Raw genomic sequence first — 25,568 nt, forward strand, 5'->3', positions numbered from 1 at the left:
GTATGAAGAGCTTATTGAAGGAGAGGCTTGAAGAAAGAGAACACCAAGTCTTTCACCCCTATACCAAGGTCGGACGACCGATTTGCCGTCAGGACAGCTGGGTACCTCCACCACCAGAGTTTCCTCTGGTTTCACCCTGCCCAGGCATAGTTCACTATCATGGGAGGCGATGGCCTCGTGGTATTATTGCTAGACTATTAATCCAGAAGCTCAGCTAATGTTCAAATCCCGCCATGGCAGATGGTGGAATTTGACTTCAGTAATAAGGAAAAAAGAAATATCTGGAATTAAGAATCTACTGATGACCGTAAAACCATAGTTGATTGTCAGAAAAACCCATCTGGTTCACTAATGTCCTTTAGGGAAGGAAATCTGCCGTCCTTACCTGGTCTGGCCTACATGTGACTCCAGAGCCACAGCAATGTGGTTGACTCTCAACTGCCCTTGGGTAACTAGGGATGGGCAATAAATGCTGGCCCAGCCAGCGATGCCCATGTCCCTCGAATGAATAAGAAAAATTGGCACTGATGAGAAGCATAGTTTAGTGGGATAGAGCGAGACGGAATAACAGACAGAACCCAGGAATGATAAAATAGAAAGTGGGATATGAGAGCAGAATGAGAGAGAGAGAGAGAATTTGTTTGTGTGTAAGTAACACTGGACAACATCAGCTGGTAACTGAAAAATTCTGAGCCTGTTTCCGCTTAAACGTTTCTCCAGAGGTACTAATCTGATTGATGGGGGGTGGAGATGATTCTCTGAACCTCATTGCACCATTATTAGATCGCGTCGATCCCGGGGGAATAGTGTGCGGGCCTAAAAAAACATTTCACACCCAGCGCCAAACAGTTTGCGATTTGCCTGGTCCCTTCCTAATGACGCAAACCCGAGAAATCCCACCCCCCCACTCCATGGTTTCATGCTTCTGCTGATTGTTCAAAAGCAATCAAAGAGAAGATATAATTTAAACTAAAGATAGACCGACCTGAATGCCATTTAAAGAAGCCACACCCATATAAAGGAATATTCCATAAAGCACTGCCATTGGAATGAACTGTAGATGAACAAAATAAATCATGACTATTAGACAAAAAAAACATGTTGCAGCTTAAATAGTTTAAAGCTATTAAATCTTCAGCACTCCCATTCCCAATCTGTGACTGCCTAATTCTGTGCTGCTTCAATGAGTGATAACAAATGAAAGAGCTCTCATTAATGACCTATGCATGACTCAAAGCCAGTGAACCATTTGCAGCCAAGGAACTATTTCTGAAGTGTAGTCACTGTGCACACAGTAAGGTTAGTGAAGTGGGCTGAGGGCCATGGGATCTTTCGTGTCCCCGCAGGAAGGGCAGACAGTCCTCAGGTTAATGTTACATTCGAAAGGCGGGAAGATGCTTGTCCCTAATTACCCTTGAAAAGGTGGTGGTGAGCTGCCTTCTTGAATCGCTGCAGTCCACATGCTGTGGGTTGACCCACAATGCAATTCAGGAGGGAACTGACCTAGCGACTGTGAAGGAACAGTGATGTATTTCCAAGTCAGGATGGTGAATGGCTTGGACTTATAGATGGTGGTGTTCCCATGTGCCTGTTGCCCTTGTCCTTCTGGATGGAAGTGGTCGTGGGTTTGGAAGGTGCTGTCTAAGGATCTTTGGTGAATTGTTGCAGTGCATCTTGTAGATAGTAAACACTGCTGCTACTGAGCGTTGGGAGTGGATGGGGTGTCAATCAACTGGGTGGCTTTGTCCTAGATAGTGTCAAGCTTCTTGAGTGTTGTTGGAGCTGCACTCATCCAATAATACTATGGCACTCCTTGGCTTCATTTAAAAAGGTGCTAACTCCTTTGTGATTAAAGGGGGTAAGTTGATTAAATGTTCTTTAATGGAATGCCTCAGCTTTGTTGCTAATCAGTCTGTAAAGGCTTACCTTCAGAATGGGAGCCAAGAACACAGAGACTCCTGTCAGAATGAACACAACAACACCAGTGAGCCTTTGCTCCCTGGAAAAGGAAAATAAACATTTAGGTCCTATGCCATGTACAATCAATCTTCATAGACTACCGTCCATTCCCTTGGTCTGCGTGGTATTTTATGCAAAGGGATATATTCCCTTTATTTCCTGCCCATCTCTCTCCAAATATTGACTTCTCGTGAGCGCACAGTTCCACAGTGACAGATTACCTCGCTTGATTTTGTTCCAATGACCATTGTTGCTGTGAATGTGGACTCTGGGCACTTGATTGTAGAGAACATTACAACAGAGTAGAATGTTGGCTGAAAATGTGGGATTGCTGGATAGATATCAGACCCAGTTTCCCTTCACCCCCATTCCTGCCATCTCTTCCCCCACCCCCCCCACCCATCCCCACAAATATCCAACCTGTTTCCTAGCACCAACTGTAGAACCCTATCACTGCTCTGACAGACACCAGTTCAGAATGGGATTCCCCTTGCCGATGGCTCAAGGCAGGAATCAGTTCGTGGAAGCAAATTATGAAAAAGTTATAGAATTTGGGAATGTAACTGCACAGAAGGGAGCCTCACGCCAGCTCTGTGGAAGAGCTATCTATCTTGTCCTTTCCCTGGTACACTGTTAACTTCAGCGAGGAAATGAAGAACATTATTCTCCTCTGGCAGCAGAAAATAGCTCCCTGACTTGACTGCTACACATTGATACATTGGACAATTTCCTTTGGATTTGGTCTGATCACATACACTGCTGTAATGGTTGAAGGTAAACAGAATGAGTTGCCTGGATTGGACAGACATTGCTAACACGCTGGTAGTCAAGAACTGAACGTTGTTTTCCACTCTCTTCAATAAAGCCTCAGCACGGGCGGCACAGTGGTTAGCACTGCTGCCTCACAGTGCCAGGGATCCGGGTTCAATTCTGGCCTCGGGTCACTGTGTGGAGTTTGCATGTTCTCCCTGTGTCTGCATGGGTTCCCTCCGGGTGCTCCGGTTTCCTCCCACAGTTCAAAGATGTGCGGGTTAGGTTGATTGGCCAGGCTAAATTACCCCTTAGTGTCAGGGGGATTAGCAGGGTGAATATGTGGGGTTATGGGGATAGGGCCTGGGTGCGATTGTGGTTGGTGCAGACTCGATGGGCCGAATGGTCTCCTTCTGCAACATAGGGATTCTACGATTCTATGGTTCAAAGCTGCCTGATGCTATCACTCTGCACCCACTCTGGGCATTAATTAATTTCTACATCACGTGCTACCCCCTAATCAGAAGACCCTTGCGGCTGGACAAGTTTCTTGTAACAGACTTGAAGAAAACCACAAACTACATGTTGTTCTCGGGAATATTGCCATCCAGGAAATCATTCTCAGGATGTTAATTGTCCAAGTACGTGACAGAATTTTGCGAGCGACTGTTAATTTGATTTGTGTAAGCTGACAAAATGGGCTAACAGTGGCTACTGGTACCTCTCCATCTTCTATCATCCCAGATTTAATCTGTGTATTTAGCTGAACAAAGAATGTTCGGGTTCAGGCTCTTTCCACTGGTTCACAGCTAGATGACCGTTCTCTTTGACAAGGTCCCTCATGGGAGGTTAGTTAGGAAGGTTCAGTCGCTAGGTATACATGGGGAGGTAGTAAATTGGATAAGACACTGGCTCAATGGAAGAAGCCAGAGAGTGGTTGTGGAGGATTGCTTCTCTGAGTGGAGGCCTGTGACTAGTGGTGTGCCGCAGGGATCGGTGTTGGGTCCATTGTTGTTTGTCATCTATATCAATGATCTGGATGATAATGTGGTCAATTGAATCAGCAAGTTTGCTGATGATACAAAGATTGGAGGTGTAGTGGACAGTGAGGAAGGTTTTCAAAGCTTGCAGAGGGATTTGGACCAACTAGAAAAATGGGCTGAAAAATGGCAAATGGAATTTAACGCAGACAAGTGTGAGATATTGCACTTTGGAAGGACAAATCAAAGTAGAACGTACAGGGTAAATGGTAGGACTCTGAAGAGTGCAGTTGAACAGAGGGATCTGGGAATACAGGTACAGAATTCCCTAAAAGTGATGTCACAGGTGGATAGGGTCGTAAAGAGTGCCTTTGGTACATTGGCCTTTATAAATCGGAGTATCGAGTATAAAAGTTGGAGTGTTATGGTAAGGTTATATAAGGCATTGGTGAGGCCGAATTTGGAGTATTGTGTACAGTTTTGGTCACCTAGTTACAGGAAGGATGTAAATAAGATTGAAAGAGTGCAGAGAAGGTTCACAAGGATGTTGCCGGGACTTGAGAAGCTGAGTTACAGAGAGAGATTGAATAGGTTGGGACTTTATTCCCTGGAGCTAGAAGATTGAGGGGAGATTTGATAGAGGTGTATAAGATTTTGATGGGTATAGATAGAGTGAATGCAAGCAGGCTTTTTCCGCTGAGGCTAGGGGAGAAAAAAACCAGAGGGCATGGGTTAAGGGTGAAAGGAGAAAAGTTTAAAGGGAATATTAGGGGGGGCTTCTTCACGCAGAGAGTGGTGGGAGTGTGGAATGAGCTGCCAGATAAAGTGGTAAATGCGGGGTCACTTTTAACATTTAAGAAAAACTTGGACGGGTTCATGGATGAGAGGGGTATGGAGGGATCTGGTCCAAGTGCAGGTCAGTGGGACTAGGCATAAAATGGTTCGGCACAGACAAGAAGGGCCAAAAGGCCTGTTTCTGAGCTGTAATTTTCTATGGTTCTATGGTTACTAATCAGTCCATATCCTTTACTTAAGTACAATTTTCATCCTTATTCTCCATTGTGCAGGGACAAGTCTGTCCAAGTTTAATAATTAGACCTTAATTCTGGTGGATCATTCACTAAAGAATGTGTAGGGTACTCACCAGGTTCCCCTATCATCTCAGAAGGCTGAAATCTGTTATACCAATATGTACGAGGATAAATTATTTGTGCAGAGTTTATTATCTGCTAAAGAATATGCAGAAGTTTTGTTTTAAGGCATAAAGTTACTAATGTAAAAACAGAAAATGCTGGAAAATCTCAGCAGGTCTGACAGCATCTGTGGGAAGAGAATAGAGCCAACTTTTCGAGTCTAGATGACCCTTCGTCAGAGCTGACTCGAAACGTTGGCTCTGTCCTCTCCCCCAAAGAAAATTGGGGGTGGCACGGTGGCACAGTGGTTAGCACTGCTGCCTCACAACGCCAGGGACCCGGGTTCAATTCTGGCCTCAGGTCACTGTGTCCATGTGGAGTTTGCACATTCTCCCTGTGTTTACATGGGTTTCCTCCGGGTGCCCCGGTTTCCTCCCACAGTCCAAAGATGTGCGGGTTAGGTGGATTGGCCACGCTAAATTGTTCGTTAGTGTCAGGGGGATTAGCAGGCTAAATGCATGGGGTTATGGGGATAGGGCCTGGGTGGGATTGTGGTTGGTGCAAACTCGATGGGCCGAATGGCCTCCTTCTGCACTGTAGGGATATGATGCTGTCAGGCCTGCTGAGATTTTCCAGCATTTTCTGTTTCTCAAAAATCGAGTAGGACATCGGAAGAAGAGCCCTCATTGTGACGTGGAAAGGATCAAGTAATTTGGAGCAATGTATCTCACCATGGGAGTAATATAAAATAATCCAGCTCAGTGCACACCTACCTCACCCCAAGAAACTGTGGCTGCTCTCCGGGTGCACTGGTCTCTGTTTCCATTTTTAAACCATCAAGGTGAGCGATGGAAATAACAGTTGCTGCTACGTACCATGGAAGGCCCATAAAAGAACAAATTGCCAGAAGAAGACCAACCCAGAACAGGTCCAAATGGTAACCAGCTCCTTTCTGCAGCAGAGATGGAAGAAATACTTCAGTCAAAGAACAACACTGCACAGGAATAGGCCCTTCGGCCCTCCAAGCCTGTGCCAATCACGTTGTCCTATCCAGACCAACCGCTTGTATCCCTCTATTCCCCGGTTGTTCATATGTCTATCACAATGAGTCTTAAATGTCGCTAACGTATCTGCCTCAACCGCCTCACTTGGCAGTGCATTCCAGGCCCCCACCTCCCTCTGTGTAAAAAACTTCCCCCGCACATCTCCACTAAACCTTTCCCCCCTTATCCTGAATTTGTGTCCCCTTGTAATTCTGCCCTGGGAAAAAGCTTCCAACTGTTCACTCTATCTATACCCCTCATAATTTTATAAACTTCTGTCAGGTCGCCCCATCAGCCTCCGTCTTTCCAGGGAGAACAATCCCAGTTTATTCAATCTCTCCTCATACCAAATACCTTCCATACCAGGCAACATCCTGGTAAACCTTTTCTGCACTCTCTCCAAAACCTCCACGTCCTTCTGGTAGTGTGGTGACCAGTCGAGTCTAACATTGCATTGGTTCTAGAACATAGAACATAGAACAGTACAGCACAGAACAGGCCCTTCGGCCCACGATGTTGTGCCGAGCTTTATCTGAAACCAAGATCAAGCTATCCCACTCCCTATCATCCTGGTGTGCTCCATGTGCCTATCCAATAGCCGCTTAAATGTTCCTAAAGTGTCTGACTCTGTTCTCTGAAAGTTTAACTCAATACTTAAACTGAAGCTCACGATGACTTATCATCTTGATCCAAAACAAATTTCAGACTAGCTTTCACACTCATTTCCATCATGTATCATTCAGAAAATTGCTTGATTGGAACCTGCTTGACATCCAATGTTCCCTTTGATATGAGAACTATCTTCTATACTGGCCTTGATGTGAACAAAGAACAGTACAGCACATGAACAGGCCCTTCGGCCCACCAAGCTTGCGCTGACACATGATGCCCTTCTAAACTAAGACCTTTTGCCTCTACGCAGTCCATATGGACTGGCATGGTGGCACAGTGGTTACCACTGCTACCTCACAGCGCCAGGGACCTGGGTTCAATTCCTGGTTTGGATCACTGTCTGTGTGGAGTCTGCACGTTCTCCCGTGGTTTACTCCGGGTGCTCCGGTTTCCTCCCAGAGTCCGAAAGACGTGCTGGTTAGGTGCTAAATTCTCCCTCAGTGTAACCCGAACAGGCGTGGGAGTGTGGCGACCAGGGGATTTTCACAGTAACTTCATTGCAATGGAAGCCTAATTGTGACACTAATAAATAAATAAAATTCCTCTATTCCTTGCCTATTCATGTATTTGTCAAGCTGCCTCTTAAACGTTGCCATTGTATATCCTTCTACCACCTCCCCTGGCATTCTAGGCATTTACCACACGCTATGCAAAAAACCTTGTCTCTCACATCTCCTTTAAACTTTCTCCCTTTTAGTCTAAACCTATGTCCCCCAGTAATTGACATTTCTGCCCTGGGAGAGAGTTGTGCACTTTCCATACCAACTCCAATCCAATTGGTCAATATTGAGGGGTTGGCAAACAAAATATCTGCTCCTATTCTGAGTCAGACCATCTTTTTTTGGTGCATAAAAAGAAGTGAAGGTGTAAAAATAATTTAGAATGTGTGATTATTCACGTCAAGAGATTTTTATTAAATGGAAGACAACCATTGTGTTGTGTCTGTCCTGGATCAAAGAACAAAGAAAATTACAGTACAGGAATAGGCCCTTCGGCCCTCCAAGTCTGCACCGACCATGCTGCCCGACTTACCTAAAACCCCCTACCCTTCCGGGAACCATATCCCTCTATTCCCATCCTATTCATGTATTTGTCCAGACACCCCTTAAAACTCACTATCGTATCTGCTTCCACTACCTCCCCCTGCAGCGAGTTCCAGGCACCCACTGCCCTCTGTGTAAAAAAACCTACCTCGTACATCTCCTTTAAACATGGCCCCTCGCACCTTAAACCTATGCCCCCTAGTAATTGACTCTTCCACTCTGGGGGGGGAAAAAGCTTCTGACTCTCCAGTCTGTCCATGCCTCTCATAATCTTGTAGACTTCTATCAGGTCGCCCCTCAACCTCCGTCGTTCCAGTGAGAACAAATCAAGTTTCTCTAACCTCTCCTCATAGCTAATGCCCTCCATACCGGGCAACATCCTGGTAAATCTTTTCTGTAGCCTCTCCAAAGCCTCCACATTCTTCTGATAGTGTGGCGACCAGAATTGAACACTATATCCCAAGTGTGGCCGAACTAAGGTTCTACAAAACTGCAACATGATTTGCCAATTTTTACACTCAATGCTCCAGCCAATGAAGGCAAGCATGCCGTATGCCTTCTTGATTACCTTCTCTACCTGCATTGCCACTTTCAGTGACCTGTGTACTTGTACATCCAGATCCCTTTCCCTATCAATATTCTTAAGGGTTCTGCCATTTACTGTATATTTCCTATCTGTATTAGACCTTCCAAAATGCATTACCTCACATTTGTCCGGATTAAAATCCATCTGCCATTTCTCCGCCCAAGTCTCCAACTGATCTATATCCTCCTGTATCCTCTGATGGTCCTCATCGCTAACCGCAAATCCACCAACCTTTGTGCTGTCTGCAAACTTACTAATCAAACCAGTTATATTTTCCTCCAAATCATTTATATATCTTACAAATAGCAAAGGTCACAGCACTGATCCCTGATGAACGCCACTTGTCACAGCCCACCATTCAAAAACACACCCTTCCACTGCTCCCCTCTGTCTTCTTTGACCAGTTTTGTATCCACCTTATCAGCTCACCTCTGATCCCATGCAACTTCACCTTCTGCACCAGTCTGCCATGAGGGACCTTGTCAAAGGCCTTACTGAAGTCCATGTAGACAACATCCACTGCCCTACCCTCATCAATCATCTTCGTCACTTCCTCGAAAAACTTGATCAAGTTAGTGAGACACGACCTTCCCTTCACAAAACCATGTTGCCTCTCGCTAATATGTCCACTTATTTCCAAGTGGGAATAAATCCTGTCTCACAGAATCCTCTCCAATAATTTCCCTACCACTGATGTAAGGCCCTCCAGCCCGTAATTACCTGGATTATTCTTGCTACCCTTCTTAAACAAAGGAACAACATTGCAAAGTTTATTTATTAGTCACAAGTAAGGTTTACGTTAACACTGCAATGAAGTTACTGTGAAATTCCCCTAGTCGCCATACTCTGGTGCCTATTCAGGTCAATGTACTTAACCAGCACGTCTTTCAGACTGGTGGGAAGAAACCGGAGCACCCGGAGGAAACCCATGAAGACACGGGGAGAATGTGCAAACTCCACATAGATGGTGACCCAAGCTGGGAATCAAACTTGGGTCCCTGGCGCTGGGAGGCAACAGTGCAAACCACTGTGCCACCGTGCCACCACAAGTTCATAAGCTTCTTCAAAGCACAGTGTTTGTGCAGTCAGCACCGGATTTAACTACAGCCCCTCCCAAACACTTGCACACTGTCATTGTAGGTTTAAGAAATTAAAACCTTGTTTCCCTGTGTTATTATGGGTGGAGGTAGGAGCTGGAGGTACGCGGGCATCCAAACTGGTGATGGATGCTCACAGCAAGTACTGGGCTGGGGGATATTAGGGAGCCTTGGTGGCACAAGGCTGGAGACCTGAAGTAGGATCCCAGATGGATGCGGGAGTGTTGGCAGTCCAAGCACCCAAGGTTTAACAGGCTAGAAGTTACAGAGGTGGGTTTAACTCTGGGGTGAGCAGGCAGGAAAGCAGACAGGCTTTCTGAGCTGAGAGAGCTACATCAAGGAACCTACGCCAATCCGGAAGGACTGGTTATCAAAATTCCCAGATTGATGAACAGCGAAACACTGTAGGGATAAACTTCAGAAACAGCACATTTACCAGTTTAATCAAAAAATCCTCAAATTGCCAGCAATCTAAATCAGCCTTGGCATAACACTGTAAAACTTTCTGTTTCCTGAACAGGTTTCGAATAGTGACCAAAAGAGAAAATGCTGGAAAATCTCAGCAGGTCTGGCAGCATCTGTAGGGAGAGAAAAGAGCTGACGTTTCGCGTCCAGATGACCCTTTGTCAAAGCCCTTTGCAGCTTTGACAAAGGGTCATCTGGACTCGAAACGTCAGCTCTTTTCTCTCCTTAGAGATGCTGCCAGACCTGCCGAGATTTTCCAGCGTTTTCTCTTTTGGTTTCAGATTCCAGCATCCGCAGTAATTTGCTTTTCAAATAGTGACACTCCTTACCCTTAACTATCTATTGCTAAGGAAGCAAAGCATCGATACCTAACCTACTTGACTAGGTATCAATCTCTCACCTACCTTCAATTTGTGCTCCTTCCGGTTCACGATTACCCCTGTGATTTGTTGATCCATGAAGATTAGAATGGTGACAAGAAGAGCTGGTAAAGCACTGGCAAGGTAGATCCACCACGGGTTTTTACCGAAGGGAATAACAAACCAGCCTCGGTCTGAACGGGTCGGCTGTGGGGAGAAGTTTGAAAAAGGCGGTGATTGAGTTAGTGCACAAGCTTTTCAAGTGTGATCTTGGGTTTTATAATTTTACATTTGTCGCAGCCTGGGGTTCTAGAGATAGTGCAAAACAACACAAATCTTGCAAGCCTAACGAAGTACTGAGGTCATTGAAACATTCCCCTGCCCACCTAATCCCACCTTGCCAGCACTTGGCCATAGCCTTGAATGTCATGGCGTGCCAAGCACTCATCCAAGTACATTTTAAAGGATGTGAGGCATCCCGCCTCCATCACCCTCCCTGGCAGCGCATTACAGACCGTTACCACCCTCTGAGTAAAAAGGTTTTTCCTCAAATCCCCCCCCTAAACCTCCCACCCCTCACTTTTAACTCGTGTCCCCTCGTAACTGACCCTTCAACTAAGGGGAACAGCTGCTGCCTATCCACCCTGTCCATGCCCCTCATAATCTTGAACACCTCAATCAGGTCACCCCTCAGTCTTCTCTGCTCCAACGAAAACAACCCAACCTCTCTTCATAACTTAAATGTTTCATCCTGGTAAATCTCCTCTGCACCCCCTCCAGTGCAATCACATCCTTCCTATAATGTGGCGACCAGAACTGCATACAATGCTCCAGCTGTGGCCTCACCAAAGTTCAATACAACTCCAACATGACCTGTCTGCTTTTGTAATCTATACCCCGATTGATAAAGGCGAGTGAGCCATATGCCTTTTTCACCACCCTATTAACCTGCCTTTCCACCTTCAGAGATCTATGGACAAACTCGCCAAAGTCCCTTTGTTCTTTGGAACTTCCCAGTGTCAGACCTTTCACTGTATACTTCCTTGTCAAATTACTCCTTCCAAAGTGCATCACCTCACGCTTTTCAGGGTTAAATTCCATCTGCCACTTATCCGCCCATCTGACCATCTCGTCGATATCTTCCTGTAACCCAAGACACTCAACCTCACTGTTAACCACAGTGCCAAACTGGTACCTCAAAAAAAATCAGATAAAGGAGCAAAATGGCTTCCAGTGGAAAATGTATAGGGCTGAAAAGAACAAACTAATTTTCCAAACAAAATCTGGACAGTCTTCTTTGAAGTTAGAAAATGGCTAACCTCACGTGGTAGATTTGAGATGAAAATTGTTTCTAAATAGAATTGCATTTGTTTTCACATTTAAATCCTTGTGCACTTAAGATGCTGATTGTCATTGTTAGGCAATGGAACACAACCGCTTGATAATTTCCAGTTTGAATGTTATCGAATGTGGCTTTGGGTTAGACCAGTGGTTCCCAAACTTTAATAAGATAGGGTACACCTCTATACTGTAAAAAGAATTTGAGGCACACCTCCTGTTTTTCTGTCTTTTTCCCTGACCGGTAACTTCATTTTTAACTTCTCCCTGCCCTCTCACCTGTTTTTTTTTCTAACCTCTTCCTGTCTCTCTCTCACTTAGAATCATAGAATCCCAACAGTGCAAAAGGAGGTCATTCGGCCCATCGAGTCTATACCAACCACAATCCCACCCATGGGACCTTTGTCTTTAGCTCCAAGTCCCATTGGCCATGTACAGGAGCCTGACCGACAGAAAAAATCTAAACCAAACATGTGTGGCTCATTCCCAGTCAGCACATGCACCCAAGCTTCATCTGGTCTTGGACATGCCAACCTCAGAGCTGAAGATGAAGGTTAGTTTTAGTTTAATTACATGAATTTTGAATCATTTTCAATCTTTTTTCACGGCACACTTGGGGGGGGGGGGGGGGGGGTGGCGGGGGGGTGGGGGGGGGGGGGGGGGGTGGCGGGGGGGTGGGGGGGGGTGGTCTTCAGAGCACACTAGTGTGCCACGGCTCACTGGTTGGGAACCACTGGGTTAGATACAGAATAAAGATAAACTATTTGCATAGAATCCAAACTCCACTGAATGGTTTGTTTTTGCCAGGATCTAATTACTATTTTAGGCATCAGACATTCTAAAAGCCAGTGAAATTTAAAGTTAGGTACATTGACCCGAACAGGTGCCGGAGTGTGACGACTAGGGGATTTCACAGTAACTTCATTGCAGTGTTAATATAAGCCTTACTTATGACTAATAAATAAACTTTTAAAAAAAAGAAATTCTGTGAAAGTAAGAGCAATTGTTTACTCTGCTATTGAAATGTAAATCAAGAATTAGTTAAAATAATCATCATGGAGCGGACATCAATCTCACCATTGAAGATTTGATTTGAACAAGGTGGAACGGTGGCACAGTGGTTAGCACTGCTGCCTCACAGCATCAGGGACCCGGGTTCGATTCTAGCCTCGGGTGACTGTCTGTGTGGAATTTGCACGTTCTCCCTGTGTCTGTGTGGGTTTCCTTCAGGTGCTCCGGTTTCCTCCCACAGTCCAAAGCTGTGCGGGTTAGGTAAATTGCCCCTTAGTGTCAGGGGAGATTAGCAGGGTAAATACCTGGTGTTATGGGGATAGTGCCCAGGGGGGACTGGACTCAATGGGCTGAATGGTCTCCTTTTGCACCATAATACATAGGAGCAGAATTAGGCCACTCGGCCCATCGAATCTGCTCCACCATTCAATCATGGCTAATTTTTTTTTTCTCATCCCCATTCTCTGCCTTTTCCCCATAACCCCTGATCCCCTTATTAATCAAGAACCTATCTATCTCTGTCTTAAAGACACTCAATGACCCGGCCTCCACAGCCTTCTGCGGCAAAGAGTTCCACAGATTCACCAATCTCTGGCTGAAGAAATTCCTCCTCATCTCTGTTTTAAAGGATCGTCCCTTTAGTCTGAGGTTGTGCCCTCTGGTTATAGTTTTTCCTACTAGTGGAAATATCCTCTCCACGTCCACTCTATCCATGCCTTGCAGTATCCTGTAAGTCTCAATAAGATCCCCCCTCATCCATCTATACTCCAACGAGTACAGACCCAGAGTCCTCAACCGTTCCTCAATAGACAAGCTCTTCATTCCAGGGATCATTCTTGTGAACCTCCTCTGGACCCTTTCCAAGGCCAGCACATCCTTCCTTAGATATGGGGCCGAAAACTGCTCACAATACTCCAAATGGGGTCTGACCAGAGCCTTATACAGCCTCAGAAGTACATCCCTGCTCTTGTATTCTAGCTAGAGGTTCTATGATTCTTCTATTCCAAGGTCTCACACATTGCAGGACAGTGTGACAGTACACCACTCAAAGCATTTCCTAATTATTGGATTTATCAACTTGTAACTGTGAAAAAAAAGGCTCTTGGGATTTACCTTCAGCTCAGTAGGCACTCGAAGTTTAGGAGTGTTCAGTCCAAAAAGTAAATCAATCCCAACAAAAATCAGAATAGACGTGAAGATAGAAAAGTCACTGATAAGTTTCCGGAGCTAAGACAGACCCACAGAACAGATGGCAAAAGGTGAGGTATCACATGAGAAGAGAATAAGAATTAATGAGAAAAAGAAAGAGGAAATATTAAAATAAGTACTTTCAACATTGGTTCGAGGAAAGTCAAGTCTTCCCAAGTTACTCCAAGATCTGGTAATCATGATGGCTATTGTGCTTAAAGAAAACAAGCCCTGAAGATACATTTTGGGAGAGAAAACATCCTTGAGTTGCTGATTTACAGAGTGCATCAAGACGGAATGAGAAAATTGATTTGACCCATGTTAACTCGCTGAATTAACTGAAAGTCCCTCTTATTCACGCCCTATTGGTCAACTCCGTCGCTGCATCCCACTGGATGAGTGAGTTGAGGTGAAACAGCGAGTGAAGTGAATAGGGACTTCGATGAATTGCCCTGTAGGAAAAACAAAAATGTATTCTTTCCCGGTTAGATTGTCCTCACGAGCAGGGTGTTACATTTGCCACATTTGACCTGCACGAGAGACCAACAATTTCAGGTCTCAATGCTCTGTGATGAGCTGCTTAACTGGTGTTAGCGTTCTTGTGCCGTTAGCGAGATGCCTTTTTGCCATGAAGAATGGTGGCAAGAGATGGTGGCACAGTGGTTAGCACTGCTGCCTCACAGTGCCAGGGACCCAGGTTCAATTCTGGCCTTGGGTCACTGTCTGTGTGGAGTTTGCACATTCTCTCCATGTCTGTGTGGGTTTCCTCCGGGTGCTCTGGTTTCCTCCCACAGTCCAAATACATGCTGGTTAGATGGATTGGCCCTTAGTGTCCAAAGATGTGCAGGTTAGGTGGGTTGGTCATGGTAAATTGCCCCTTACTGTCAGGGGGATCAACAGGGTAAATACGTGGAGGTTACAGAGACAGAGCCTGGGTAGGATCGTTGTTGGTGCAGACTCGATGGGCCGAAAGGCCTCCTTCTGCACAATTCGGATTCGATAATTTATAATTTTACCTGCACAGGAGACTGGCAATTTCAGGTCTCAGGTGGCATAGTGGTTAGCACTGCTGCGTCACAGTGCCAGGGACCCGGGTTCAATTCCCAGCTTGGGTCACTGTGCGGAGTCTGCACGTTCTCCCTGTGTCTGCGTGGGTTTCCTCCAGGTGCTCCGGTTTCCTTCCACAGTTCAAAAGACGTGCTGCTAAATTCTCCCTCAGTGTAACCCGAACAGGTGCCGGAGTGTGGCGACTGGGGGATTTTCACAGTAACTTCATTGCAGTGTTACTGTAAGCCTACATGTGACACTAATAAATAAACTTTAAAAAAAACAATACTCTGTAATGAGTTGCTTAACCAGTGTCAGCTCCAGTGCCGCGGTGAGCTACTTTTATGGCAGAGCAGAGAAAGCTGAAGTAGGTGCCAGCCCAAAGCTATCTATTTTGACCATCCTCCTTCACCCCCATTACCGCCATTGTGCCAGAGAGAAGATCCAGGGGATAATTATGGTGTATGAAAAATGTTTCTCTGATGGGGGATGCAAGTGATTGAGCTGGACAGTAAGGAGAAGAGAAATTGCCTTGGTGAATAACTGAAGGTTTGGCTTTCATGACTGGGAAACTAATGTAAACCAGCAACCCAAAGAGAAAGACAGACATTCATTCAAGGTGATAGTGTGTGCACTTTAGATTCAAACAAAGTTGGGAGCATGCGTTCGAAACTACGCAGAGCAACAGGAAAACAGCTAGTGATATGAAATAGCCAAATTCTATTCAGACCTTGATTTCACTGGGAACATGCAGTTTGGGTGTATCCAATCCAACTGCGGCATCGATTCCACAGAAAACAAGAATTGAGATCACCGTGGAAAAGTCAGTTATCAGTCCTCGGATCTAATAGAAAATAAAGGGATGAGTATACATGGGGGAAGGAGGCAAGCAGGGAAGGCGGTACATGTACGCAGGCTCAGGGTCACAAGTGCAGGTACAGTGTTGAGGAATAATAATCTTTGCCTACACTACAAGGCTACAATTAGGGAGGAGGAGCAGTGACATAGGCAGACTCAACATTTGAATTACCAAATTTATGGATTTTTATCGAAAATTTCAAGGCTTGAAAAATAACTAGTCTCTATAGCTAGTCCATGCTTCACTGACCTGAATCGAACAGCGAAAGGACATTCCTTGGGGAGGGGAGGTGATGGCCTCGTGGTATTATCTAGACTTGTTCCAGGGACACGGGTTTGAATCCCGCCATGGCAGGTGGTGGAATTTTAAGGGGCGGCGCGGTGGCTACACTGGTTAACACTGCTGCCTCACAGCACCAGGGACCCGGGTTCAATTCTGGCCTCGGGTCACTGTGTGTGTGGAGTTTGCACATTCTCCCCGTGTCTGCGTGGGTTTCCTCCGGGTGCTCCGGTTTCCTCCCACACTCCAAAAATGTGCAGGTTAGGTGGATTGGCCATGATAAATTGCCCCTTAGTGTCAGGGGGATTAATAGGGTAAATACGTGGAGTTACGCGGATGGGTTTTGAGTAGGACTCAATGGGCCGAATGGTCTCCTTCTGCACTGTAGGGTTTCTATGATTCCCATGTGCCAGTCCACATGCAATTGCTAACATGACTGGCAGCCTTTGCATTTGTTACGTTGCCGACAGTTCAGTTATGAATCGTGTCTGGAATCAAAGAAGACTTTGAAATTTGGTGTTTGTGCTCTGTTTCATTTTGTGAACAGAGATATCTTGCCAGCTCTGTAACTGCTTATCAGCGTTTAACTTGAGGACGGCAAGCAGCGCACTTGGAAAGGTCAGTGGGAAATAGGCTGGCAAATGTCATCAGATTGTCAACTGAAACATTACTTGTTTGAACCTTCTCTGAAATTTGGGGAAAACGAAATCAAAATGAACACCATTTAAGCATGGACTATAAATGCACATTCTGCACTTTTGAAGTAACTTCAATAATGTTCAACAAATCTGACTTTGTACTTGTCAGCAAGGTTCTTTTCACCCAGTGGACAATTCTGTTGCCCTGCCTGTACCTGTTAATAATCTGCAAGACCCCATGATTCTTATCATGTTGGCTGGCTTGCACAGATAGACAGATGCCGATTCATGGCTCTGTACTAAGTGACTGCCTTTATGGAGAGGTGCCTGGATCTCACAGGCCATTGGGTTGAGGGAAGAGCTTGGGAGCATAGAGCCTGCCTTTCTCAGAAGATCTAGGAGAACAGTGGCCCAAGTTAGAAACAGGTCATTCTATTATGAACTTGGTTCAAAATCCAGAGGTGTTTCAGTCGAACACTTACCTTGGTAGGAAAATAGCCACTAAACTTGAATTTCTTGAGGGTCACAGTCATGGAGTAGGTGCCAAAAAAGAGGATGAAAGACATTAGGGCTAGGTCTGGAATGTACTTGCAGGACTTTCCAACCAGCTTGCCACCATATGTGAAGCATTCCTTTTTGCTGAGTTGACTCCAGTCCAGTGCTGTTGCATTGACAACATTGTACTTGGGAAAGAAAGAGGAAAATAAAGATTCTTGAAGAAAACCCTCATCTGAGAATGCATTATCTGGCTCTGTATAAAGACTCAAACTGCTGTCACTTAAACAGGGAGCTTCTAAGCTACAATACAAGACAAGCAGTGCAACCTCCCCTTGTCTATCGCCCAAAGAAAACGTTGCCATATGATTAGAGAAAGGTGTGATTTACAGGCGAGGGCTACACTGCGACTAATCTTTCAGAGACACATCAAAACATCCTCATCCCCATATGCAATTGCTAACACGACTGGCATGCCACAGCTGGTTTGAGTAGGTTAAACAGTGGAAAATATAACTAAGTTGGGATGGCGTTGTTAAGGGGAAAGGTGACATCACTCCATATCTCTGTAAAGGTCATAGTTCAATGTGATAATCCATAATAAGATCATGGATGACAAGGGTTTATCAACAATACTTTGGATATAAAAGATCCTATGACACCACATTGAAGAAGATGTGGAATTTGGGCATTTGTACTCAGCGAAAAAACTAAATTTCTCTGGCACCATCTGGATCAGTTACTCCTCCCAAGCTGCTAGAAAATTGAAGCAAATGGTTGATATCTCAACTTTGGCATAGATGTGTTGAAGTGTTATCTCCTGTTGGCATTGAGTTTTCTTAAAATTCATTCTTAGGGTGTGAGTGTCACTGATGAGGCCAGAGTTTATTGACCTTTCCTAGTGATGATAGTCCTTCACAGACTGTGTTGTGAAAGTGCTTCTTTCACAGTGCTGTTTTATAGGAACTACCAGGATACTGACCTAGTAAACTGAGCTAGGATAGTGGGGCGGCATGGTGGCACAGTGGTTAGCACTGCTGCCTCACAGCACCAGGGGCCCGGGTTTGATTGTCTGTGTGGAGATTGTACGTTCTCCCCGTGTCTGCGTGGGTTTCCTCCCACAGTCTGAAAGACGTGCTGATTAGGTGCATTGACCATGCTAAATTCTCCCTTAGTGAACCCGAACAGGCACCGGACTGTGGCGACTAGGGGATTTTCACAGTAACTTCATTGCAGTGTTAATGTAAGCCTACTTGAGACACTAATAAATAAACTTTAAACTTTAGTGGCAATGGAGGAGTGGTTACACATTTCTAAGTCTAAGAATGCTGTCTGCTGCCCTGAACATTTGAGGACAAGCGTTTGCGAGGTGCTTTTGTGGTTACAGAAATTTCCACCCAGTTGCAAGAAGGAGGAGAGTTTGGGTTGTGAGAGAGAGAATATGGGCGGGAATTTCTGGACCTTCCCGCTGGCGGGATCATCTCGTGTTGCCAGAGGCAATCCCCACGGCGGGTTCTCTGGTGGTGTGACAGGCAAGCCACACAAAACTCCATGGACATCGGTGGGGCTGGAAAATCTCACTGACGATCAATGGCAATCCACCATCGGAAAACACGCCACCGGAGGGGGAGCAAAAATCCCGCCCTATACTTTTCCTCGTTCCAGCATTTTCTGGCATTGTGCAAACCACCCCGTCCTACCTGCTGATAGAGACAACAGCTTGAACTGAAATGAAGAATGATGGCAGTCAAATGATGGAAATGAAAAACTTACCAAAGAAATGTTAGTGTTGTTCAGAGATGGTGAATCTGAAGCATTGAAGAAAGTTGTAGTCACTGTGAGGTAACAGAATAGCGTGTTCAGTGTCAGTAGCAAAATCTCAGCCTTACAACCTTTATTGAGGTTGAAACTTCCTTCCCCTTGATGGGGGTGGCATCGTAATTCATCGCAACCAATAACACAAACAACCAATCTACTACAAAACTCAAAACCTGACCTCTGGCAGCGGAGATGACAACCCACCATTTTCTTCCCTTCCTTTCCAAATCAGCAAAATGTTTGACTTTGCTGCCACTCAGACTAAAGGAAATTGAGGATTGATACCTAACAGTCCACGTAACTCATTCATAAACAGAAGCCTGCAAGTTGTCTTATGTTCCATCCTCCCTCTTTGTTTTTATTCATTCATGGAACATGGGTGTCGCTGGCTGGGCCAGCATTTATTGCCCATCCCAAGTTGCCCGGGGGCAATTGCGAGTCAACCACATGGCTATGTGGTCATCAGTAGATTCTTAATTCCAGATTTCTTTTATTGAATTCAAATTCCACCACCTGCCGTGGCGGGATTCGAACCCGGGTCCCCAGAACATTAGCTGCATTTTGGATTTATAGTGTAGCGATAAGACCACTGGACCATCACCTCCCCCAGAAGTTTGCAAGTTGTCTTACTTTCCATCCTCCCTCTTTGTGTCTTGAGGTCACGATAACACCATCAGCTGTAGCCCAGTGGGTAGCAGTTTAGCCTCAGAGTCAAAAGGTTCCTGGATTCAAATCCCACTGCAGAACTTGTGCCTAAACCTCCAGGCTGACACTCCAGTGCAGCACTGAGGTAGTGCTACACTGTGGGAGGTGCTGTCTTTGGAATGATTTATTAAACTGAGGTCCCATCTGCTCTCTCAACCCTGTAGATCAGACTCTGCAAGCGCTAGTATCACATTTAAATAACTTGGAAAAAGGGTGAATATCTGCATTACTTGGAACTGAATACTCTGAGAAGCTTAAATAATTGATGAATCTCACAGTCGAAATGTTGAACTGTTTTTTTTGTTTTAGATGTAGTTCAAAGGAGTATTCCGCACAAAACAAAATATATTATCCACCTGGTTGTAATAAGCAGTTGAATTTTTCTTTAATCTTATATGGATTTAAAAGCCATGGGCAGAATTCTCCCCAAAAAATGCTCAGTGTCGAATTAATTTGTTGGGAAAATGAGAGTAATTCACTGTTTTTTTCAGTGGGAGTTCAGACTAGAACCTCCCACACTCTGTGCAATGCAGAGGGCACCAGTGTGAACATCATTAAGTTTCAGGGGGCGGGGCCTATTCCCTCTGGAGAGGCTGAAATCAGCGGGTCCCTGCGCATGCACAGTGGCCCCGAACTGTCAGTCTCCCTGTTTGCTGGCCAGTTCGATTCGCTGGCCAGCCTGGGACACCCATCCCAGCCTGCCCCAATCTCCAGCCCCCCTCCCCACGCTCCCAGGCAGTGACGCTCCCCCCCCCCCCTAACGCCTACCACCCCTGGAGGCAGATCCCCCCGCCCCCAGCTAACTCTTCCCTACCCCCAGCCCGCTCTGATCACTGGCCTCCCTCCTGCCCCCCCCCCCCCCCCCCCCCCCACCGATCCCAATGGCAGAGTGGGACCTCCCACCCCCACCAATTGACCCCAAGGCCCCACCTCATCAGGCCCCAGCCGCTGCCCCCATATGCCCCATCTCCTTGGCTCTGCCCCATGCCCGGTGGGCTGTGCCAAGGTGCCCCCTTGAGAATCGCGCCCCAATTGTCCTTGAGTAAGCATCCTGTTTAAATCTGATTCATATTACTTGCAGTGGAAGCAAAAACTTGTCCATTGATTGGAACAAACTGTTGATTCACTAAAGGTCTCAGTGAGGATTATTTCCTTAATGTTCTGCAGTTCAACTTGGAAATCGTACATTTACTGTTGCTATCCATAGAGATAGCCCTGGAGAACCCACAACATAGGGCTAGCTTGGGCTTGAAAAGAGAAGGCACTATGTAGAAGTGTGAACATAAAACCACCCTTCTTTTGAAATTCCTACCCTCAATTAAATGACCCTCAAATAATTATCAATTGAGGCATTTCAATAACCCATGGAATGCCCATAGATTGGTAATTGTACAACCAGTTCAGTTTGTCCACATTTAAAATAGTTCCCCAAGTGTGAAAACCCATCTCAGTGAATTTGGAATCAGTCGTTATTTTTTTGTCTCATATACTGCTTTGAAATGCACTTCTTATGATGTTTAAATTGCCATAAAGGACTCTGACACACATTCACCAGGATGTCAACTGGATTAGATTATGAAACACAGTGGTTAGCGCTGCTGCCCCACAGCTCCAGGGAACTGAGTTTGATTCCCGGTTTGGGTCACTGTTTGTGTTGAGTCTGGACTTTATCCCCGTGTCTGCGTGGGTTTCCTCCGGGTGCTCCGGTTTCCTCCCACAGTCCGAAAGATGTGCTGGTTAGATGCTAAATTCTCCCTCAGTGTAACCCGAACAGGTGCCAGAATGTGACGACGCGGGAATTTTCACAGTAACTTCATTGCAGTGTGAATGTAAGCCTACTTGTGACACTAATAAAAAAACTTTAAAGAGAGTTAAACTAGGCTTGGATGCTCCAGAAAAGAAAATATATTGGGGTGATTCGATTGATGATTTTTGGATTCTAAAAGGAGTTGATAGGGTAGATTAAAAAAAACCTTTTGCTGCTGGTAGGGGAATCTAGGACAAGAGGTCATAAACTCAACATCAGAGCCAGGCCAATGCGGAGAGAAATTAGGAAACACTTGTACACTCAAAGCATTGTAGAAGTGTGGGGACTGTCTCTCATCAAACCCAGCAGATGTTAGGTCAATTGATCATTTCAAATATGAGGTCGATCGCTTTTTTTGCCAGCAAATGATACCAAAGGATGTGGAATCAATGTAGGTAAATGGAATAAGGATACAGGTCAGCCATGATCTCATTGGAAGGGGGAATAGGCTCGAGGGGCTGAATAATTTACTCCTGTTTCTATGGCAATCTAAACAGCAATCTGCACGACAATAAGGGCGCGTTCTTCCTCAAGAGAACGATGCCACTTAATTGATGCATGGTTTCTTTGTGATTCAGAATAGCTAGACTCCCAATGTGCAAACTGTAAATGGGAAGGGTTAGGGAGAGAGATTTATCCACAACAAATTTTAATAGAGAGTTTCTGCAGTCCCAACACTTGTTTTAAGAGGCAGGAGTCCCCGTACCATCAAACATCATCAAACGAAAGGTAAATGCGAGCAGTTTCCATCCCAGATCTTATCCAAATGGTCAGAGATAGTGTGAGGAAAGAAAAGACTGACAGGACTTAAGAGGGTTTTCTTGAAGATACTTACCCAGGATTGACAGTAGCCAGAGTTTGCAGCAGATAAAAAGATAGTAAATAATCAGTTACAAAAGTCACATTAACAGTCGTTGACAACAACATGTCCATTTGAAGAATAAACATTTTGAGATAAATGATTCCCAGTGACCCGCAGAAGTTGTCTTCCTAATATTAAAAAAAAAGCTTCAGGCCAGAGCAGTCCTGTTTCTCTTGGCTGCTGCTCTGGTCGCTTCCACTCCATATATTATTACCCTAATATTTCAGAATATTAGAGTTATAGAGGTTTGCAGCAATGGAAATGGGCCCTTTGGCCCAACTTGTCTATACCGCCCTTTTTTTTAACCACTAATCTAGTCCCAATTTCCCACTTTTTGCCCATATTCCTCCATAACCATCTTATCCATGTAACTGCCTAAACGCTTTTTAAAAGACAAAATTATACCCGCCTCGACTACCACTTCTGGCAGCTCGTTCCAGACACTCACGACCTTCTGAGTGAAAAAATTGCCACTCTGGATCCTTTTGTATCTCTCCCCTCTCACCTTAAACCTATGTCCTCTAGTTTTAGACTCCCCTACCTTTGGGAAAAGATGTTGACTATCTAGCTGATCTGTGCCCCTCATTATTTTATAGATCTCCATAAGATCTCCCCTCAGCCTCCGACGCTCCAGAAAAAGAAGTCCCAGTCTATCCAGCCTCTCCTTATAACTCAAATCATCAAGTCCCGGTAGCATCCTAGTAAACCTTTTCTGCACTCTTTCTAGTTTAATAATATCCTTTCTATAACAGGGTGACCAGAACTGTACACAATATTCCAAGTGTGGCCTTATTAATGTCTTGTACAACTTCAACAAGACGCCCCAACTCTTGGATTCAATGTTGACTCAGGTGTGTGAACAGTTGTGTGAGAGTCACAACTTTCACCTCTGTCTGTGGACATACCTTGGTGTTAACTGAAGCTCTTGCTGATGCAGTACTTTCAGGATACCAGCTGGACAGTGATGCAGTCTCTGCATCAGCACCTTTCAAGGATCTCTTGTACGCAGGGGTAGATGTGGGAATTCTGCAAGTGTGAAAACACTTTAGGCCCAATTAAACACCCTGCCCACCCTCTGGGAACTGAGTAGGTGGGTGGTTCCTATTGATTATATATTTACTGATGCACAATAATTGAAGTAATTGGGATCCTCTAGCCTTAATGGACATAAAATCAGGTGGGATTTTCCATTCCCCTCCTCCCCCGTGACCCATTTATTAGCCAGCGGCACGACCAGATGTCTACGGGGTTTTGTGTCTCCCATACACTCCACTTCCAGGGAAATTGCTGCAGGGGGATGGTTGGGCAGCACGGTGGCACAGTGGTTAGCACTGTTGCCTCACTGCGCCAGGGACCTGGGTTCGATTCCTGGCTTGGGTCACTGTCTGTCCGGAGTCTGCACATTCTCCCCGTGTCTGCGTAGGTTTCCTCCGGGTGCTCCAGTTTCCCCCCGACAGCCCGAAAGACATGCTGGTTAGGTGCATTGGCCATGCTAAATTCTCCCTCAGTGTACCCGAACAGGCGCCAGAGTGTGGTGACTCGGGGATTTTCACAGTAACTTCATTGCAGTGTTAATGTAAGCCTACTTGTGACGCTAATAGATAAAAACTTCTAAAACAAAATTCATCATCGGCGAGAAGATCCCTTTGGCTGGAAGGGCTGGAAAATTTCGGCCAAGTGTTTGAAAAATTGTCTACTTCAGGTTAATCTCGAACAGAAATGAGCAAGGAGTAGAAATGGAAGTATGAAATTCTGAAGGAGGATGTGAACTAGTTTTGATGTTAAGGCAGTGCAACTCAAATGTCTTCCTTCTTGACCGAGTTAACGGCGGACTCACCTGAATCTGGAGCCGCGCACTCACACTTGTAAGTGGTCACATAGTCTGGTTTGTAGCCAGAATTGATGGGGTAGTATTTGAAGGCCCCGATTATTTTTTTGATGGCATCATAGATGAAGATGAGGCTGATGAGCATGGAGAAGCCTTCCTCTGTAAAACGGGTGATGTACTTAATGATGAAGCTGGCATCCGTGGCAACAAGAAGAAGGCACTGAAGGGCAGAATGGAGACCAATCCAGAGACGGAATTCAAGGTAGTCCAAATCGTTACCTCTGCAAGAGAGATAGGTCCCTTTAGAGTGAATGTTACAAGGCTTAAGTAGGTTGTAAGCACTACATGTTGAGTGCAATTGTGACAGACTAATGCCTATGGGGATGTTGTTGTCTGGTGAGTGAGTTAAAAGTAAATTATTTGTAGTACCATTGATGGAAATCAAAATTCCATTTCCACTGGTGTTGGCACTGGAAGCAACTGACCATGAGGTTGCTGGATTGTCATAAAAGTCCAGCAAGTTCCCCAAATCTCCTTCAGGGAAGGGAATCGATCGACCTAACCTGTCACTTGCCCATAACCATGCTGTGATGCTCAGTTGCCTCTCAAGTTGCCTTGCAAGCAAGTTCAGGGCAGCCAGGGATGGGCAATAATTATGAGCTATTCTGCACTGCCCACATCTTACCGCTAAATGTTTTTGAAAAGGCAAATGGCATTCAAATGGCTGTTCTAAGGCACAGTCCAAAATTTTGGGTGTTTTAAATGAAAACATGGCAAATGCAAAGTCATGGACAAGCACCTCTCTGCCAGCGACAAGTCCTTTAGGTTAACTAACGTGTGATTGAGGTTGCGATCCAGTTATGTGGGTTAAGTTGTATAGGGCGGGCATGTGGTTAGTACAGCTGCTTCACAGCGCCAGAATCCCAGGTTCAATTCCGGCCTTAGGTCATTCTTTGTGAGGAGTTTGCACATTGTGGTTGTGTGGGTTCCTCCGAGTGCTCCAGTTTCCTCCCACAGTCCAAAGATGTGTAGGTTAGGTGGATTGGCCATGTTAAATTGACCCTATTGTCAGGGGGATTAGTAGGGTAAATGCATGGGGTTACGGGAAAAGAGCCTGGGTGGGATTGTGGTTGGTACAGACTCAATGGGTTGAATGGCCTCCTTCTGCACTGTAGGGATTCTATGATCTATGAAGTTGGTCTAAACCAATCTGCCAACCGGTCAAAAAGCCTCCACTGGGCATCTGGGAAAGGGTAAGACAATGGGTGCTTCTTTAACCAATCAGATGGAAGAGTGGTTAATGAGCAGTGCAGAATCTAAGCTAAGAATTGTCAGTTAGAATCGTGAATTCAATGTCAAATCAGGTAGACAAAGCCACATAAAGAGGGGGTAAAAATGAGAAATAAGTGAGAAAAAAAATAACTTCATTACACAAACAATTGTAGAAGTAAATCTTCTGAGAGGTTTGCTGGGATTTTACCGCCACACCCACCCTGGAATCGGGGCGGGCACGCCTCACAGAACGGAATTCTCTGTTGGGCCTTGGGCGGGATTTTACGAGCCTCGCCCAAGCGAAAGGTCGTTAAATATCGGTACTTGCCTGGCA

General features: G+C 45.4%; 1 protein-coding gene across 1 annotated transcript in view; it reads right to left on the reverse strand.

Moving 5' to 3' along the window:
• LOC144509710 (electrogenic sodium bicarbonate cotransporter 4-like) overlaps positions 1-25,568 on the reverse strand; it is a 107,425-nt gene that overhangs the window by 19,588 nt on the left and 62,269 nt on the right. Inside the window, exons 15-22 of the mRNA XM_078238491.1 lie at positions 23,972-24,243; positions 18,716-18,777; positions 16,930-17,130; positions 15,402-15,515; positions 10,133-10,294; positions 5,596-5,774; positions 1,927-1,999; positions 986-1,054 (exon numbers count right to left, since the gene is read on the reverse strand). Of these exons, the coding sequence (XP_078094617.1) occupies positions 986-1,054; positions 1,927-1,999; positions 5,596-5,774; positions 10,133-10,294; positions 15,402-15,515; positions 16,930-17,130; positions 18,716-18,777; positions 23,972-24,243 (1,132 nt within the window). The remainder of the gene's footprint in view (positions 1-985; positions 1,055-1,926; positions 2,000-5,595; positions 5,775-10,132; positions 10,295-15,401; positions 15,516-16,929; positions 17,131-18,715; positions 18,778-23,971; positions 24,244-25,568) is intronic.

This window comes from Mustelus asterias, chromosome 22 (assembly GCF_964213995.1).
Source record: "Mustelus asterias chromosome 22, sMusAst1.hap1.1, whole genome shotgun sequence".
NCBI classification, from domain to species: domain Eukaryota; kingdom Metazoa; phylum Chordata; class Chondrichthyes; order Carcharhiniformes; family Triakidae; genus Mustelus; species Mustelus asterias.